This window comes from Phocoena sinus, chromosome 16 (genome assembly GCF_008692025.1).
Source record: "Phocoena sinus isolate mPhoSin1 chromosome 16, mPhoSin1.pri, whole genome shotgun sequence".
Classification (NCBI taxonomy): Eukaryota; Metazoa; Chordata; class Mammalia; order Artiodactyla; family Phocoenidae; genus Phocoena; species Phocoena sinus.
The window spans coordinates 76,153,172-76,171,851 of record NC_045778.1 but is presented as its reverse complement, the minus strand read 5'-3'; the positions used below and the strand labels follow the sequence as shown (position 1 = coordinate 76,171,851).

Genomic DNA, 18,680 nt, shown 5'->3' with positions numbered 1-18,680 from the left:
CGTCCATCCATTAAGGAGTCCCCAAGCCTCTTATTTGGGTGAGTCTAGGGTCCAGTGCAGGTAAGATGTAGAGTGAACCAGCTGGTGGAGGGAAGAGAATTCTTGCAAGTTTGACTTTTACATTTCAGCACCCTGGACAGTTCCCAGGCAGCCGGCAGTGCCGGATGCAGCTGTGGAGAGGAGCCGCCTGCCCGTTCGACATACAGGCTGCACGTCACTGCCTTATTTCATTGCTCATGAGGCCCTCTTAATGGAAAAATCTAGCAGCGATGCAGCAGGGCTTATGTGTGTGTGTGTGTGTGTGCTTTTAAAACTGAATCCCAGGCCTCTGCTAATAGGGGAATCCCTTAAATTAGAAAACTGTTCTGTCTTTTCAGGGCCAAAAACCTGCTTGAAGCTTCCCACCTGACTCTTTCGCCCTGCGGAATTGCATTGAAAAGAGCATAAAAGCCACTGTTGGTGATCACAGAATCACTTCGGAACACCACAGTCCTGATGTCGGAGGAGGAGAAAAACATCACAGCTACTGAGGCACAGAATTTGCCCATGGACAGCAGGCAATCCTGGGGCCGTCAAAGATTTCAAGTGAGTCATACGGACATCCAAGGATGTCTTCCAGCCTGGGGGAATAACAGCGGAGGGTTAGCGGCAGGTTAGGGCATCCTAGATCTTAAAGTTTGAAAAGTATGACAATCACAGGATTAAATAGTTGGATTATACTTTAACTTGCATATTAATATATAAAATATCAATTAACTTTTTCAGATGCCTTATTAACAGAACTCTTATTATCTTTGAGGAATGTGTGAGACTTATGGTTACAACTTAGTAATAGAAATTTAAAAATCATAACGGTTTTGGCCAATCACAACTTACACGGAACATTAGGAAATGCGAATATACACTGCAAATAAAATCTGAACAGTAAAATCATCCCAGTGATCAGCATGTAACCAACATCACAGCCTGATTTTCCTACCTCTGTATCTCACAACATTTTTCATACCCAAATTCTTGGGGAGAAAAAAACTTGATTTTAAAATAAAAATAGGGACTTCCCTGGTGGTCCAGTGGTTAAGACTGCGTGCTCCCAATGCAGGGGGCCCAGGTTCCATCCCTGGTCAGGGCACTAGATCCCGCATGCCGCAACTAAGAGCCCGCATGCTGCAAGGAAGATCCTGCATGTCACAACTAAGACCCGGCGCAGCCATAATAAATAAATAAATATATATAAAAAAAATAAAATTAAAATAATGTCAGCATGTAGAAAAGAATGTTTGCACTTTGGTAATTATCCAAAAGGATGTGTATGAGAGCTGATTTTGAAGAAATGGATAACTGATAACATGACAGGCTTTAGAGGTTTGGGTTCAAGGCTCTCACTTCATTGTGGGCTGTGTCCTTAGGATTTTAGTCAACAAAGATAACGTGTTTCTAGGATATCATTTGTCACAGGGCATGTTGGACTCCATGGACCAAGCAACAATTCAGTGCATGATAAAGGGGGATTTTCATAGCATTTCGCAGTATTGTTGTGTTTGTAGCATGATGTGTGTCACAGACAACAAGAAGGGCTTTGTACAGACTCTGCTTACAGAACCATATACTGGTGAAGAGCTAGGCCATTTACAGCCAACAGAACTAGAAGGTTGGCCTTGGGCCAGTTAGTTAACCTTTCTGAGCCTCAGCTTCTTTGTCTCTAATTGGGATGAGAAGGACATCTATCGTAGGGCTAAAGTGATGCTGGAACATGACAAAGCATACACAATACATAGTACAGAATCTGAGCACACTAAAACAAGTCAGCTATTACTTTATGTCCTGAAGGTTAAAAAATGGCAATGACTTAGGAAATTCTATCCTTTTTATATCAGAGATGAGGCAATGACTCTACCATCCCCTTTCACTCTGTGGCAACATTTAGAGGATGTGGGGCTCAAGGCTGGAGTAGCCAGCTAATGTATGTGTATGGAAAGCCTCTTAATTTTTAAGCTTCTTTAAAATGTAAAGAAAAAGAAAGTCTAAGAGAATAAATATTGGTGCCCAGTGTATAGTGAGGGCAAAGCTGATAAGGATATTTTTAGAAAAAAATCAAAAGAAAAACCATCATAGGAATGTTAAGTCAAATATGTTAATAAACCACTTATTGAATTTTTCAAGCTAGAAGTAGCTCATTGGATAGCACTACAAAAACAACTCCAGCTTCAAACTGGAAAGAATTTGGCATTCTTCTGGTTTTGCCCCTAAATGTTTCCCACTAAAAGAAACATCTTTATTATGATTTCACAAGGCCATACTCTTATTTAGGTGGACTCTTCCCTTTAAAAGTTGTTTTCTTACTTCAAAGTTGGAATCATGAGTTCTATGCGGAATTTTTTATCCACGTGGATCTCCCAAACACACTGGACGTCTGCTGGGTAGTCTCCTGGATGCAGCGGACTGGAAAATGAGCCAGAGACTCTAGAAATGACCCCTCCACAAGAGTTACTTCCTCCTGAAATGACAGGATAAAGGACGCCAGGATGTGCCTCCATGGCATCACTAACGACTGCCTCACAGCCAGCGGCCTGGTGGAGTCAGGCTGCCGTCGGATGGATCTTTAGCCTAAATGTCTCCTGGGAAGGAGAGTCCATTCAATCTAATTCTTATGGGTCAAAAAGTATTAATGCATGAGAGCTCCCTGCCTTTCTCCCTCCCTCTATCATCTGATGAAGAAAATATTATCTTTGTCCTGTCTGTTTACTCTCTCCTCGCTCTTTCTAAAGTGGAAGGGTTCTCGCTTGCTGGGAGAGAGGCAGAGCAGATCAACATGAGGGTTTGGGAAAGAGAGACAGAGACTGAGGCTGGACATGCCTGGGGATAGGGTGAGTCTGACGAGGTTTGGGTCTGAGGAATCTGAGATGGAGGGAATGGGGGTGGGATGGACTGTTTTGGGAGGTTATGACTGGGACCTCCCTTTCCCTACTTTTTCATCACTTTTTCTGGGTAGATTGTGTTTTCTTCAACTCAGTATCTACTGCAACTGGAACTTACAGGTTTTGGATTTATAAGAATTAAACAAGGGGCTTTCCTGGTGGCGCAGTGGTTAAGAATCTGCCTGCCAATGCAGGGGACACGGGTTCGAGCCCTGGTCCAGGAAGATCCTACATGCCGTGGAGCAACTAAGCCCGTGCGCCACAACTACTGAGCCTGCGCTCTAGAGCCTGCAAGCCACAACTACTGAGCCCACGTGCCACAACTACTGAAGCCTGTGCGCCTAGAGCCCATGCTCCGCAACAAGAGAAGCCACCGCAGTGAGAAGCCCGTGCACTGCAAGAAAGAGTAGCTCCCGCTTGCCGCAACTAGAGAAAGCCCGCGCGCAGCAATGAAGACCCAACGCAGCCAAAAATAAATAAATAAATAAATACATTTTATAAAAACAAAAGAATTAAACAAGTAAAATCTAATTCTTCCATACTAGTTGTCATGTTAATATCAATTGATACACACACACAAACATACATATGTAAAGCAGCACGCCACACAAAAAAGTAGAAAACTTAGAATTGTCAAATTATTTTAGAGGAAATTTGGAAACATAATGTTTTATTGACCCTGTGGCCGAATTATGAAGATGCTTAACTTTCTTCTTTCTGTTCTCCCCTGCCCACCTCCTCCTGGAATCGCACAGATTCCTGGCCTTGCCCACGATGGGTGGTGGGAAGTGGTGACGGGCACAGAGCGCTAGTGTTGACTGCGCTTGTAGGTTACAGTAACTGGGCCTCGTCACGCTGATGCTGAAACCCCGGGGAGCTGGCAGGGGGTGATGAGCTGGTGCCCGTCATGGGTGTCCGCTGCTGGACGGTGCCCAGAGGCAGCGGGCTGAGAACGGCCAGACGGACCGAGCCACCTTCTCTTCAAGTCCCTTGTCACCCTCCTGCCTACTCTGACCTGGGCAAATCCACACGCCCCTTTCCCAGCCTGAAAGTCAGCATTTACAATTTTACACAAAACTTATTGTTCCCCTTCATTATATATGGATGTCGGCATTTATTCTGCTACTTCTATCCAGTTATTTTCATTAAAAATATGCTTCTTAGCAGACTCACAGATATAGGGAACAAAGTAGTGGTTACCAGTGGGGAGGGGCAATATACAGGTAGGGGAGTAAGAGGTACAAGCTGTTATGTATGAAATAAGCTACACAATGTGGGGAATATAGCCAATATTTCATAAAAACTATAAATGGAGTATAACCTTTAAAAATTGTAAATCACTCTGTCATGTACCTGTACCATATAATATTGTGCATCAACTAAACTTCAACAAAATTTTTAAAAAAATCATAAACCAACAAGTCAGCATTTACAGGCATTAGAAGTACTAATGCCACGCCCCTCGGCAAGGCTGCAGTGAGGACAGAGACGCTCCTCCGATTGAGTCCTGGCTGCCCTGCCTTCTTGTGGAAGGGGCTGCAGCAGGATGGGCTTGAGCAGCAAGGAAGCAGCCCCTCAGCCACGCTACACCAGCCTCTTTGTGCCTTTTCCTGAGCACACCGCCTGGCATCTCCTATGATGGTTCTCTTGGCATGGAGTTATTACCATGTCAATTTAAAACAAGCGGCTACCTGTTACGCGATCCTGAGAAGCTGTGGAAAGACCCAGAAGGAGAAGAAAAAAGGAGATACTGATGACCTCCAGGGGAAAATAGTCTCATCTACTAGGTTAGCAAAATGTAAAGGGTCTCCTTAGAAATGTCCATGTACTTAGTGCGAACTGAGAAAAGTCTGAAGGTGCTGAGAGAATTCCTGTGGTAGGTTAAAGAAGGCCACAGATTCTCGGACATGCCTCTCGTCACGAGGTGGGTTCCCTCCCTTGAACCTGGGTGGGCTCTGTGACAGCTCTGACCAGCAGAGTATGGCAGAAGCGATGCTGTGCCTTAAGACACTGGCAGCTTCCACTTCCTGTCTCTGGGAACCGTGGCTTGCTCGTGGCACCCTGAGCCACCCCGTAAGAGGTCTGATTACCTGGAGAGACCTTGGGAATGTGAAGAGGCCCTGAGACTGCCTGGAAAGGAAGAGGGCCCCTGGCTGAGCCCTCCAGGGCTCCACGAGGACCCCAGGCATTGGAGTGCAGCTGTCCTGGACTGTCCAAACCAGCCACTAGGTGACCCTGCTCAGTGGTATGTGGAGTGGAAGACTGTCCCATCCAAGCCCTGCCCCACAAAACCGTGACAGACAGCTAAGTGGTTGTTTTTTTTGTTTGTTTTTTGCGGTACGTGGGCCTCTCACTGTTTTGGCCTCTCCCGTTGCGGAGCACAGGCTCCGGACGCGCAGGCTCAGCGGCCATGGCTCACGGGCCCAGCCGCTCCGCGGCATGTGGGATCTTCCCAGACCCGGGCTCAGACCCGTGTCCCCTGCATCGGCAGGTGGACTCTTAACCACTGCGCCACCAGGGAAGCCCTGTATGCATACTTTTTAAAAAGCCTGTTTCTGTTTTCCACTTCTCTCCAAATGTCACATTGTTTATATGCCACCTTGAAAGATGCAATCTGAGTGACGTGCATATGAAAAGACCCATTTAAAATATTACCATCATCTTGAGTCACAGAGACAAAGAACAAGAGTCCTGCCAGAAAGAGATGTGAGCGATGTTTACATTGAGAGGAGCTGAAGGCGCGTTCTACCTTCCTTGTCTGATGTCTCAGACCTGCTGGACCCTCACCCTCACCTTAAGCCAAGAACAATTCTCAAATGTTGCCTGTTGTAACAAAGAATCTGCACTTCCCAAGTCTGGGTGCCAGTGCTGTAGACGAGCACCACTTTTCATGTTCAAAATGATCCTTTTATTAAAGGTGATCCTGACACATCCCCACTCAGATAAATTAAATGCCGGAGTAACGCAGGATTAGCAAATTCTGACATAGAGACAGTGCAGAGCTCTTACTTCAGACTTCTTCCTTCATCTGGTTCCAACTTGTTGCACAGGACCCTGGGTCTACCCAAATTCTGTCTCTTTAGGTTCCTGGCATAAAGTTACATACTGGATACAAAGGTGAGGTTGCTCCTTCCCCAAGTCAGGCTGGGAACTGGGAAGTTCAACTGTGAAGTCCCCCTGAGGGTAGAGCACTGGCCCCAGGGACTCTTCTGGAGGGACAGGGCAGAGAGGAGCTGAGTGGCCAGACCTGGCGTCTCCAGCTGAGACTGTCTGGTGCTGGGGTCCGACAGCGGTGAGTGCTCCAGAGAGGCCACCGAGCAGATGCAAGACTCTGGGATTCCAGGATGACGGAAACCCCCGTGGGACAACGGCAAATTTTACTTCCTTCCTGCTGTTGGCAAATCTCATTCCTACTTTTGTTCCACTGCAGAAGGGAGAGGCCCGTGTGAGAGATCAACTCTCCCCTGCAGCCGGGCAGAGACCCCTCGCCAACACTGACTCACCCCACTCAGCAAACGCCCTCAACCTGCTTCTCTTCACCCATCTCCTCTACTGCTCCAGGCCCACTGCAGTTTGTAGAATCTCTTCCAGGCCAAAAATTAATAGAAAGCCCGGGAGGTGGATAAACTTGCATAGCCTTTCCCCAAATTCTCATGCACCTTATCTCTGAACACCCATAGTTTGCCCCATGGGAAGTTTCTCTGAGCCCCTGGCTGTTAAGAATCTTCCCAATGTTGCCAGAATACCACCTTTCTTGCACCAGTTATAATGTGCATTATTATATTCTACACTGACCTTCTGTATACCTGTGGCACCCCATTTTGTGAGATCTTCTGCAAAAGAGAGACCCTGTCCTGTCTTGTTCCTCTGTGTTTCCTCAACATCTAGCAGAGTTGAGCTCATGGCGTGCTTGAGTGGAGGCATGCGTGCACACATGAACATATGTATGAATGTGTGAGTACCAAAGAAAGCATATCCAGAGAAAAATGTTCTCCCTTACGGAGTATTACATTCAAGCAGACATTTAAGTAGACTAAGTATCCTGCTTTGATACCCCTGTAACGTGCATCTATAACGGGCAGCTTTTGCCAGTAATGTCAATACTTGCAAAATGTGCAGAGCAGACATTTAATGGTTAGTCCACTGTCTGGGGGGCTTCTGTGCATAAGAGAAGAAAAAGTGAAAAGTTTGTCCACCTACCAGTCAAATGCCAGTCTCTTTCCATCACTATATCCCGACCCTAAATGTGCCAGGTCTTTGCCTCTGTATTTGGTGGCTCCTCCTTGCCCTGGGGACTCAGCTCTGCCACTAGATCACATGACCCTGAGTAACTCCTCTTCATCCCTTTTTTTTTTTTTTAACTCTGCACAGGTCGAATGAGCACCCTGGTGAGCCCTGCCTCTGGTGAGCTAGTTGGGATGTACCTCCCAGACGTGGCCAGCTCCTTTTCTCTCACATTCTCTTTCTGGTTGTTTACTTCTCAGATAGAGTTTGTAGCAACCCAGACAGGGGACAGAGCTAAATAAGATGTCAGGGGGACATGGGCACAAGACAGGAATGGAGCCCGGACTCTGCCTAGTCATACCCTTCCCCAACCTAACCCATCCCCTTTCCCACTCCTCCCCATCATGGAGGGAGAGTAACACCACAGTCCTACAGTCTTGACTTGCTGTGGCCCCAGAAAGGGGGGGTCTTCTCTCCTATTTTATCTGTGTCCAGATTTCACAAGGAGTGACAGGCAGGAAGGAGCGTTCCAGATACAGGAAACTGTCCATGCCCTGGTCTCCTGCTTTGTCTGCTTGCAGTGGGACCAGCAGAATCATGGTCTGGTTTGCCTGGCACCATCTGCACGCCAGTCTAATACAGGAAGTTGTCATTTAAAGATAAGGGAAACCGCAATTAACACCCTCCCTCCATAATCTGATAGAGTCTTGGAACTGCTAAGTTGTTTCTGCATTAGCCTACGGAAAGGTAAGATGATCTTCAGCCTGATTCTCCAAGTGAGTTCAGGCATTATCCCAGCTACAAGCCTAGGCAGGTACTTCCGGCTTCATGGGAAGAGGGCAGGTTTCCTGAGCACGGATTTAGCAGTGCCTCTAGTGGTGACAGAGGGACAACAAAAAAACCCAACGCATCCTACAGCAGAAAGCCAAGGAGGCGAGGGTAATTTGAAGCTAGAAAGGGGTCATTTTAAAAAGAAAACACTTGGGCTTCCCTGGTGGCGCAGTGCTTGAGAGTCCGCCTGCCGATGCAGTGGACCCGGGTTCCTTCCCCGGTCCGGGAAGATCCCACATGAGGGCCATGGCCGCTGAGCCTGCGTGTCGCAACGGGAGAGGCCACAGCAGTGAGAGGCCCCTGTACCGCAAAAAAGAAAAAAGAAAACACTTGAACGCAAATCTGTCAAGATAGAAAGTAGACTAGTGGTTGCCAGGGGATTAACTATAAATGACCATGAGAGATCTTTTCGGGGAAATATTCCAAAACTGAATTGTGAATTATACAATTCAGCAAATTTATTAAAAATCATTGAATTGCATGTCTAAAACAGGCACATTTTATGGTAGGTAAAGTATATCCTATGGCCCAGGGCTGCTTGGTTCACTTCCAGTGCTATCTTAGCTATTTCTTTTTTCATTCCACAGATATTTATTGAGTGCCTTCTATGTGTCACAGACCATGCTGGGACTGCGAAAATAGCAATAAGTAAGATTTTAAAAGTTCCTGGTCTCTTGGAGCTTACATTCTAATGGGAGGAGTGAGATAGTAATAAAGATAACTACAGGTCGCTATAAGACAGTAATTCTTAACCCACATGGTAAGACCACCTGGAGGGCATCCAAACATCCCAATGCCCAGGCCACACCCTATCAGACTCTCTTGGGTAGGATCTTAACAGCAAGACAGGCAGCCAAAGGAGAATTCTCAAAGCCTCCTTTCAGACTGAGAAGGTGGTGTTGCACAGTGGTCTGCGTTAATCGGTGAGGGAAGGGCTAGGGAAGACCCTCCTTCTTGTGCCCTGGTGTCTGTTACCTCAACTCACCTCCATGGGACAGATTCCACTGGGGAGGGGGAGTCCTCCTTGGTGGGCCTGAAATTCTGGTGGGAAAAAATAAAAAACACATGCAGGCAGGAATATCGTCATCCTGGCCTAGATTCTGAGGTCTGATTAGATCACCCTTTTGGGACTTGACCTTCCCCAGATAATAATCTGTTCCCCCTCAGTCAGAAAAAAAGAATTAGAGACCCTGCTTCTGACACCTCCATGTGACCAAGCATTCCCCAGAGGTCTAAATGGAAACAGGCCTCGCCTTATCCATAGGTTCCACTGTTCTGGGTGGACCTCCCAAAGAGGCTCCAAAAGTGGACCTATTTATTCCTAAGTAACTATTTGTAACAACTCTGCTTGAGCCAGCATCTCCTCAATCCTTATGCCAAGAGGAAGCAGACAGGAAGCTGGAAACTGGATTCATTTTTTAACTTTAATTTTATTGGAGTATAATTGATTTACAATGTTGTGTTAGTTTCAGTTGTACAGCAAAGTGGTCCAGTTATACATACACATACAATTGTTCTTTTTTAGATTCTTTTCTCATATAGGTTATCCCAGAATACTGAGTAGAGCTCCCTGTGCTATACAGTAGGTCCTTGTTGGTTATCTATCTTATATATAGTAGTGTGTGTATGTTCATCCCAAGCTCCTGATTTATCCCTCTCCCTCTTGCTCCCGCTTTGGTAAACATAAGTTTGTTTTCAATATCTGTAAGTCTGGGAAACTGGATTTTAGAAACAGGTTGGTGCACAGCAGGTGAATCCTGACCACAAGCCTTCTGGGCTGACGCCACGGGGGTCCATGTGGAGGTTGTGTGTCATCTGATTCCTCACGGGGCCAAGCAGCTGCCTTTCACACTTTTCTGTGTGTGGGACTCACCTGGGGAGCTTGTTGAATTGCAGGTTGTGACTCAGTTGATCTGGGACAAGGCCTGAAATTCTTCATTTCTAACCTGCTCCCAGGTTATACCACTGCTGCTGGCCCCCTAGCCACACTTTGAGTAGCACCTCGTGCTGAGGAGTCCCACACATTGAGTTGCAACTTTGTTCCTCTTGGACCAGCAGCATTGGCATCCCCTGGGAAGTTGTTGGAGGTGCAGATCTTTAGGTTCCACCCCAAATCTACCGAATCTCTGCATTTTAATTAGATCTCCCCGGAGGGTTATATGCACATTAATGTTGGAGAAGCACTGACCTAGAAGACTGTCCAGGAGGCTGGTCTGCCCAGAGCCAACGGCTTTGTAATGAGAACTATGATTTTAAGGCACACAGCTTCTCATATAAAGTCTGGATATAATGCAGTGTTAGAAAGGAGCACCATTCTCATAACCAAGGGGGCTGTCTCCATAGGGAATCTTAGCCCAGGGGTAAGGGGATGGCTGGTGGGTCTTTGCAGAGCCATCTTTCAGTGAGTGGCAAGATCCACCAGAGGGAGCCAGAGCCTAGGAGGTGACTGAAGGGACAGATGTGGCAAGGGGGGAGGAGAAGCCCGGACTTTTTGTGTATGACTTGCACACACAAACACACACACACGCAAACACACACATGTACACATACTCCTTGATAGCCATTATAATAATAAATTGGAAAATGTACTTAAAGAAAAAGAGGTAGAAAATGAACATTAAAGTTAATAAGATGAGGGTAGGAAGTTAAGAAAGTTCAAAAGAAAAACGTTTTTAGAGAATAATATAAGAGAACTCATAAATATATACGCAATATAATATAGTAGAGTATCATTCCTACCTAGGATAGGAAATGATTTCTTAAACAAGTCATGAAAAGCACTAACCATCAAGGAAAAGACTCATAAATTGGAGTGTAGCTGGCATAAAAGTAAGAAAGGAGAGAGGCCAGTCTCGAATAGGAGCAGATATTTGCAACATAGGTTACTGGCAAAGGGCTTATATCAAGAATATGTAAAGAAGTTGTACATATCAATAAGAAAAAAATACTAGAAAAAATAGACGAAAGACTTGTTGAATAGACATTTCACTAAGGGTAATCTCAACGGGCAATAGAAAAAGTGTTCAACCTCATTTGTAATCAGAAAGCGCAAATTAAAGCCACAGTGAGATATCACAAGATACCCATTAGTGTTGGCAAGAGTGAATTCTCATACTTTACTGGTGGAATGGTGAATTGTAGAGACACTTTGGAATAGAGCTGAGAATTCTCTAGGAAATCAAAGCTACACGTATCCTAGGGCTCAGCAATTCCACTCTTAGGTATGCACCTGACAGAATAAGTGCAAGGAAACATGACAAGAATGTGCCCCAAATTTTAAAAAAACCAGCCTAAATGTAAACAACAGAAGACTGATTAATAAGTGAGTCTTCTCTTTGAAGAGAAGGTGGCTTCTCTTTGTTGCAGAGCACAGGCTGTAGTTGCTCGGGCTTCAGTAGTTATGGCACGTGGGCTCAGTAGTTTTGGCTCACGGGCTCTAGAGTGCAGGCTCAGTAGTTGTGGTGCACGGGCTTAGTTGCTCCACGGCATGTGGGATTTTCCCAGACCAGGGCTCGAACCCGTGTCCCCTGTATTGGCAGGCGGATTCTTAACCACTGTACCACCAGGGAAATCCTATTCTGTGAAGGTGTTTTTGGACGAGATTAGCATTTAAATCAGCATACTTTGAGTAAAGCAGATTGCCCATTGCTCCATAATGATGGTGGGCCTCATCCAATCAGGCCTGAAGAGAACAAAGACTTATGTCCCCTGAACAAGAGGAAATTCCGCCAGTGGACTTGAATTTCGACATGGGCTCTCTCTGGGTCTCCAGCCTGCTGGACCACCCTGCAGATTTTGGATATTCCAGCCCACACTCATGTATGTTAATTCCTTAAAATAAATTTCTCTCTGTCTCTAGATCCCACCCCAAACCTATCATTGCCATGGTGACATCACTTCTGGGCAGAGTGGCAGGGTGCCCTTTCTCACTCTCCTTTTCCCTGATGCCTGGAGGAGCTGAGTACTGACAGTGCCACCCTTTTCTACCTGGACCTGCTGGGACAAGGCCATAGCTTCTCCATCTCAATACCTGGAGGTAACCAGGCTGCTGGTACATGGCCAGGCCTAGAATATCCCCCATCATCCCACAGTCCACTGCAGATGTCTCTGTGAATTTCCTTCTAGTCTTTTTTCCTCCTGCATATTTGTAGATTGACAGCATCCGGATCATACTCTATATAAGTTTTGTATTCTCTCTTTTTAAAATATCACATTACATCGTGAGCATACTATTGGAAATTTGACAAAGACTTGATTTTTTGATAGGCCCATAATATTCTATCATGTATCATTCATTGGTTGTTCCACAAATATTTGTTGAGTGCTTGCAATGTGCCAGGTGTTGTGTGGCTTGTGCAAGCAGTTGACCGTAGGACAAACGTGTGAGTCAATGAATACAGGGCAGGAGGCTCAGAGGCACTTGTTGCTATTTCCAGGTTCACAGCTGTTCCAGGTAACTGAACTTGCCCAGGTAAGAGGAGCACCAATGTATTTTGGGTGGCTGGCATCGGTACGAGCACTGGACTGAGCTCTAAATATCCCCATGTGGGGATGTTTCCTGGTAGAAGCAAAGGAAAGCTTTAGGACCAGTACTTGTCAGAGACAACTTCTTCCATAAGCTGCTTCTTTACTTTTTAAACTTATGTTTTCAATAGGTAGTATGCTTACATTGTTCTAAAATTCAAGACGAAATAATAATGTACACAATGAAAAGGCTCATTCCCACCTCTTCCTCATCTGCCAGGTACCCACCTCTGGTAACCATTTTTATCATTTTTTGGGTATGTATTATTCTAGAGTTTTTTTATGCAAATACAAGTTTCCTTTCCAACACAAAAAAGTCGTCTACAATTTATATACTTTTGCACCTTGCTTTTTGCACGAACAATATTTCTCAGCGATATTTCCAAATAAATAAAGATCTTTTTATTACTTCTATAGTCCTATTACTCCTATATAGTATTCCATTGTATGGTCAACCATAACTCTCTAGCCAGTCACCTGTTAATGGACATTTGAGTTTCCCATTAGGTTTGTCATCTCACACAAGGCTGCACTGACAAACTTGTGCGTATTTTATTTTATACATGTAATTGCTGGGTCAAAGGGTAAACACACTTGTAACTTTTGGTATATATTGCCTAATTACTTTCTACAGGATTGTGCCAATATACATTCCCAGCAGCAACACTCTTGACCCCACTTTTGGGCAGGAACCCAAGATGATTGCTTATTAGGTCAACAGGCTGAACATCTGCTCTATACTAGATCCCATGATAAACAACCCCAGTGCAAAGAACAAGATGCTATTGTCACCTGCTTTTGAGCCGAGGGAGAGACAGACCTATTTATTGGACAACCAAGTCAACACGTGACAAAGCACTATAGCATGATACAGGAAGTGCTGTGAGAATGTGGGCCAAGGGATAATTTATTCTGCAAGGAAATCTTCAGAGGAAGCAATAGTTAAGCTGGGCCCTGAAAGACAAGCAAGTTGTCTAGGGGGAGAGAGGTATTTGAGACAGGGGGGAGCATGTCTAGAAGCTGATTCCAAGAACCATAGATAGAGTTCATGGACGGAGCATGAGGAACTAAGATCGGAGCTAAGATTGGACAGGCAAAGCCAACAGCAGGGAGAGACGTTAGCTGATGAGCCTTCATCCTGAAAGAACCGAGCCGTCTTTATGGGCACATAAGTGGCAGTGACGTGGCCAGATCACCTCCCAGCCACACTCTCTGCCCACTCTATTCCTCTAGACCCCAACACGCCAGGAGCATGGTAGTGTGTGTCCATTTCACCCCAAGGGGTCATTTGTTGCCTAAACTCAGACCTCACAGTAGCTCCACGTAGGCCAGTTATGATGCAAGAAGTGTGTGACTGTCCCTTGGGTTCCCATTAAAACTGTCTTACAAAGAAACTCCAGGCACTGACACCTCCCATCTTAGCCTATTGCCAGAGTATGGTCAGAGAATGGGAGAATGGCTGTCAGAAGACTGGAAAACAGAGGGCTAGAGATTCAAGGGCCCAAGAAAGGATGACTACAGAGGGGAAGTCAAATAAGAATGGAACACCAGTCCAAGTATTCAATATAAACGATTCCTTTCAGGATAAAGACTCCCTGTGCTGCCAGGGGGATCCATGTTCTGCTTCACCATTGGGGTGAGTATGACCTGTGCTTCTGGTCTATTCCTTCCCACCCATGTCAGAACAAGGCCAAGTGGAGGAGCCCACTCTAAGGCTGTAGAAACCCTGGTCACAGTGACCCTGCCCTGACTAATGTAGAATCACCCTTTGTGAGATTTCCCATTCCAAAGGGAAAACTAGGATGACCCTTTCCGAGTTCTAATACACCTCTCTGCCTTCCAGGATATGGACCAAATGCTACAAATCAGACCCACGCATTGCCCTCGGAAAATACTCCCCCTTGGAAAAAGAGATCCTAGTAAGTGCTGTGAAATTTATACACAGGGAAGCCCCATGGAAGCCAGGCAGTTAGGCTAGGGGAGCCAGAGGTTCAAAAACCACCAGCAATAGAGATGTAAGTCTCCCAAACAGCAGACTGGAGTTGGCCACTACTTGGCCGTTGTGAGCTAGTGGCTTCCACACCTGCATAGCAAAAGCAAAATACTCTCTTATTTCGAAGTCCCAAGTAGGAATATACCTACAAGTGATAACAAATCACGGAAGCTGCCTTTTCTCAAGCCCTTATCTTGCACTAGTTGCTTTCATATATATCTTATGGAGACCTCACAGGGACCTGTAAGATCAATAAAATTCTTTCAAATTCATAGTAGGTAAGAAGGAGAGTCAGGAGTTGAACCCAGGCTCGTCTAACCCCAAAGATCTGTGCTCTTTCTCACTACCCAGGGGCTCGGGCACCCTCAGCGATGGAGGGTGAAGGTGCCACTAGGTAGTTGTTCCTGTGGGTCCCCCCTACTCCTGTCCCGTTGAGATTTTAACCATCCCTTTCCCGTTGTCAGCGTCTAGGTGGTGTTCACACCATAGCAGCCAGGAGGTTTCTGACTTATAAGCAAGAAGAAGAACGGGAAATGCTCAAGGAACTAAAGGTGCTGTCTTCAGACTATAAAAGGGCGGTGGAATATAGGAAGCAACTCACCCCTCCTTGTGCCACCTGTGGACCCCTAGAAAAAATATGGACGGCGAAGGTGATAGTGCCCCCAGAGGAGTTCAAAATGCCACAGCGGGAGAGGCTGAACGTCAGCAAGCACATAGAACGAATGCAGCTCGCTCGAGCCCTGAGGAATAAGCAGCCTTTACCCTACATTGAAAGTTTTAGGAGCTCTTTGCTTCTGTCTGGAGGGGACCTGGGCCTCCCGGCAAGGGACAAAACTGGGGAAGGCAAGGATGACCGAGACGCCGATCACTGCGACTATGCCCATCAAGAGAAGAGAGATGAGGCAGAGAGCAAAACCACGAAAAGACAGGAAATAAAAATGAACGTAATTTTCAAGTCAGAAGAACCAAAAAAATGTGTAACGTACCATCCAAATGATCTAAAACCATTCCTCCCTCCAAAAAAAGCAGAAAGATCCATCGCTGGCTTAACAAACAGAAATCTTTTGCACCTGGCCGAATTCCCTGGAGACCTAATGCTGATGAATCAGGATTTTATATCACGGGGAATCCACCCCGGTGATGTGTCAAAGGCCAGCTGCCTGGAAGAAGGCAGCGCCTGGAAGGAGTACATGCACAAAGTTGCTTCCCACCATTATTAAAGGTTTATTTATTCCCCATGGAAACCGAGTGCCCTGGTCCTTATTATTCCTGCAGCTCTGCCCCAGGTGGCTTCCCTCTTTCTCTTTTTTTCATTCTTTTCTTTTCTTAGCTTTAAAAAAATTTGATTTAAAAAGTTTTAAATTTTATTTATTAATTTTTTAAAAATTTATTTTATTTACTTATTTTTGGCTGGGTTGGGTCTTCGTTGCTGTGCACGGGCTTTCTCCATTTGCAGCGAGTGGGGGCTACTCTTCTTTGAGGTGCACAGGCTTCTTATTGCAGTGGCTTCTCTTGTTGCTGAGCACGGGCTCTAGGCGCATGGGCTTCTGTAGTTGTGGCACGTGGGCTCAGTAATTGTGCCTTGTGGGCTCTAGAGTGCAGGCTCAGTAGTTGTGGTGCACGGGCTTAGTTGTTCCACGGCATGTGGAATCTTCCCGGACCAGGGCTCGAACCCATGTCCCCTGCACTGGCAGGCGGATTCTTAACCACTGCGCCACCAGGGAAGCCCCCAGATTTTTATTTTATGTTGGAGTAGAGTTGATTAACAATGTGTTAGTTTCAGATGTACAGCAGAGTGATTCAGTTACACGTATACATGTATCTATTCTTTTTCAAATTCTTTTCCCATTTAGGTTATTACAGAGTATTGAGCAGAGTTCCCTGTGCTATACAGTAGGTCCTTGTTGGTTATCTATTTTAAATATAGCAGTGTGTACATGTCAATCTCAAACTCCTTAACTATCCATCCCCCCCACCCTTCCCCCCTGGTAACCATAAGTTCTTTCTCTCAGTCTGTGAGTCTATTTCTGTTTGGTGGCTTCCCTCCTTTTCTCCTTACAGGACCCGATCTCCAGGGCGTCCTCAAGGTAAGACCTAGCTGCTGAGGTTTCCTGGTGTCAGGCAGCTGTTGGCTGTCAGCTGCTCCCCCGACCCCAAGCAGCCCAGGCCTTCGCAGGATGCAGACTCCTCCGAAATTTTCATCTACTCCCATGGGACCTGCCTGCATCAGTTACCTGCTTCGGTGAAGCAAGTCACCCCAAAATTTAACAGCTTACACCAACTTTCATTAATTTAGGTTATAATTCTAATTGTGGGTCAGCAATTTGGGCTGGTCTCAGCTGAGTTCCTCGTGTGTCTGCAGTCAACGGCGGATCATTTGGGTGGTTCTCTTTCTCGGGGGAGAGCTATCAGCTGGGTCAGTGGGAGTGATGGGTTACATCTTTCCTCTTCCAGCAGCTGTAGCAGGCCAGCCCCAGGCTTGTTCACGGGGCTGCTGCAGGAGCCGAGAGAGCAAGCAAAAGTCTGCAAGGACTCTTGAAGCCAAGACCAGAACCGGCACACCACCACTTTGCCACACTCTGTTGGCCAAAGCAAGATACACGGCCAGGTCCAGATGCAAGGGTGTGTAAATGGACTTCACCTCTTGTTGGGAGGAGGTGGAAAGTCGTACTGCAAAAGGGCATGAGCTCAGGGAGGCTGGTACAGACAGGACTGTGGCTGCAGTTAGTCTGCCCCAGAGCCCCTGGGGCTGGAGCTGGGACCAGCCTGTAGCCCAGATCGGGGGAAGGAACCCTGCTCAGGAAAGAGGCTGCCCAGGCCTAAAGGCTAGAGGTCTGTTCCATGCTCCCCACTTCTTCCCTAGACATGCAGCTTCTACCTTGGAAGGCAGAGCCAGCCTGTTCCCGGCCTGATCTCTGCCGCCCTCCTCTTCTGGGCAGCCATGTGACTTACACCCTCCCCATCAAGTCAAGTGCAGGCACGGGACACGCAAGGCTGTAGCAGGCACAATTCCTTTGGATGTGTCAGGAGGATAATCCAAGGTCCCTGCGGTCAGTTACTGCTACTGCCATGAAGGCCCTGCCTCAGCCCCAAGGTGGCAGATCTGGGAGATATTTCAGTGTTTGAGAAGATGACACATTCGTTTCTTGTCTGCATCTGAAACCCAGAAGAATCCCCCGGTTAATCACACACTGTCCTCGGCAACTCTGCACACAGTTGGAAAGACACTGAGCTTGCCCACAGGTACAGCTTCCGGGGACAAGGCCAGCATTCTTTCTAGATCGTTCCTCTCCATGGATTTTTCGCAATTGGCTCTTTCAGAACCACAGCTCTCCTCCAAGCAGAGGGGGAGTCATGGGCGGGAAGCTGACCCTCTCCCATTTTCCAGGAGAACTCCATTGGCCATAGCCACAGGTTAAGAGAAAGTATTGTATCGGTAGCAGCTATTGCCAAGAGAGCGATTTAGGGAGAGGTAGCATAATTCCAAAGTCATCAGTGGAAGAATCAGTATAAACCAAAGGGTTGCTCGAACTTTTCAACTGGGGCAAAGTTGGAAATTAGGGAGAAGGAAAGTATTTTTTCCGATATTGATATAACTTCTCCAATGGCTATAAAATTGTGAATATCAAAGCAACACGTGAAAACTCAAACCGGTTTGAAAACATTTTAAAGCTATTTAGCTGGATCCTAAACATTGCTCAAGATCAGCTCTGCAATGTGGTAGAAAGTTCTTTGCATGAGAAGCGAGACCAGTGCTCTTCTTAGAGATCTACCACCAACCAGCTGGGAAGTGTGGGTAAACCACAAGGCTCTCTGTGACTCAGCTTCCTCAGCAGTTAAATGAGCTCATCAACTAGAGCATCACCAAGGTCCAGTTCTGGGATTCATTTAACTAGCTGTTTGCAGTGGAGTTTGCATTGCTCACCATCTGCTTAGTGTCCCAACCTAAGAACTGTGTTACAGCACCAGGTGGTGCTGGTCTGGAGACATTTTCACTGAGTGCAGTAGTCACCTCTGAGAATAAATCAGGGAAGGTGTTAACAACCTTGTTGATAGTGTCATTTTAATTACAACAAACATTAATTACTTGGAGCCATCCAGAAATAACCCACAGTTAACCATACAGGTTTGTGTATCTGTGTGCCATCTTCTAGGAAGTATATATGAAAATAAACTTAGATTTATTTATTATT

At 46.1% G+C, this 18,680-nt stretch overlaps 1 protein-coding gene across 4 annotated transcripts in view; it reads left to right on the top strand.

Moving 5' to 3' along the window:
- C16H10orf120 (chromosome 16 C10orf120 homolog) overlaps positions 1–15,748 on the top strand; it is a 48,161-nt gene extending 32,413 nt beyond the window's left edge. Inside the window, exons 2-6 of one of the 4 annotated variants that reach the window (XM_032607960.1) lie at positions 378–585; positions 11,830–12,006; positions 12,407–14,130; positions 14,338–14,413; positions 14,952–15,748. In XM_032607960.1, the coding sequence (XP_032463851.1) occupies positions 13,931–14,130; positions 14,338–14,413; positions 14,952–15,707 (1,032 nt within the window). In that variant the 5' untranslated portion in view covers positions 378–585; positions 11,830–12,006; positions 12,407–13,930 and the 3' untranslated portion in view covers positions 15,708–15,748. The other 3 variants (XM_032607956.1, XM_032607959.1, XM_032607957.1) reach the window with 3 other exon arrangements.
- Positions 15,749–18,680: the final 2,932 nt, after the last annotated feature.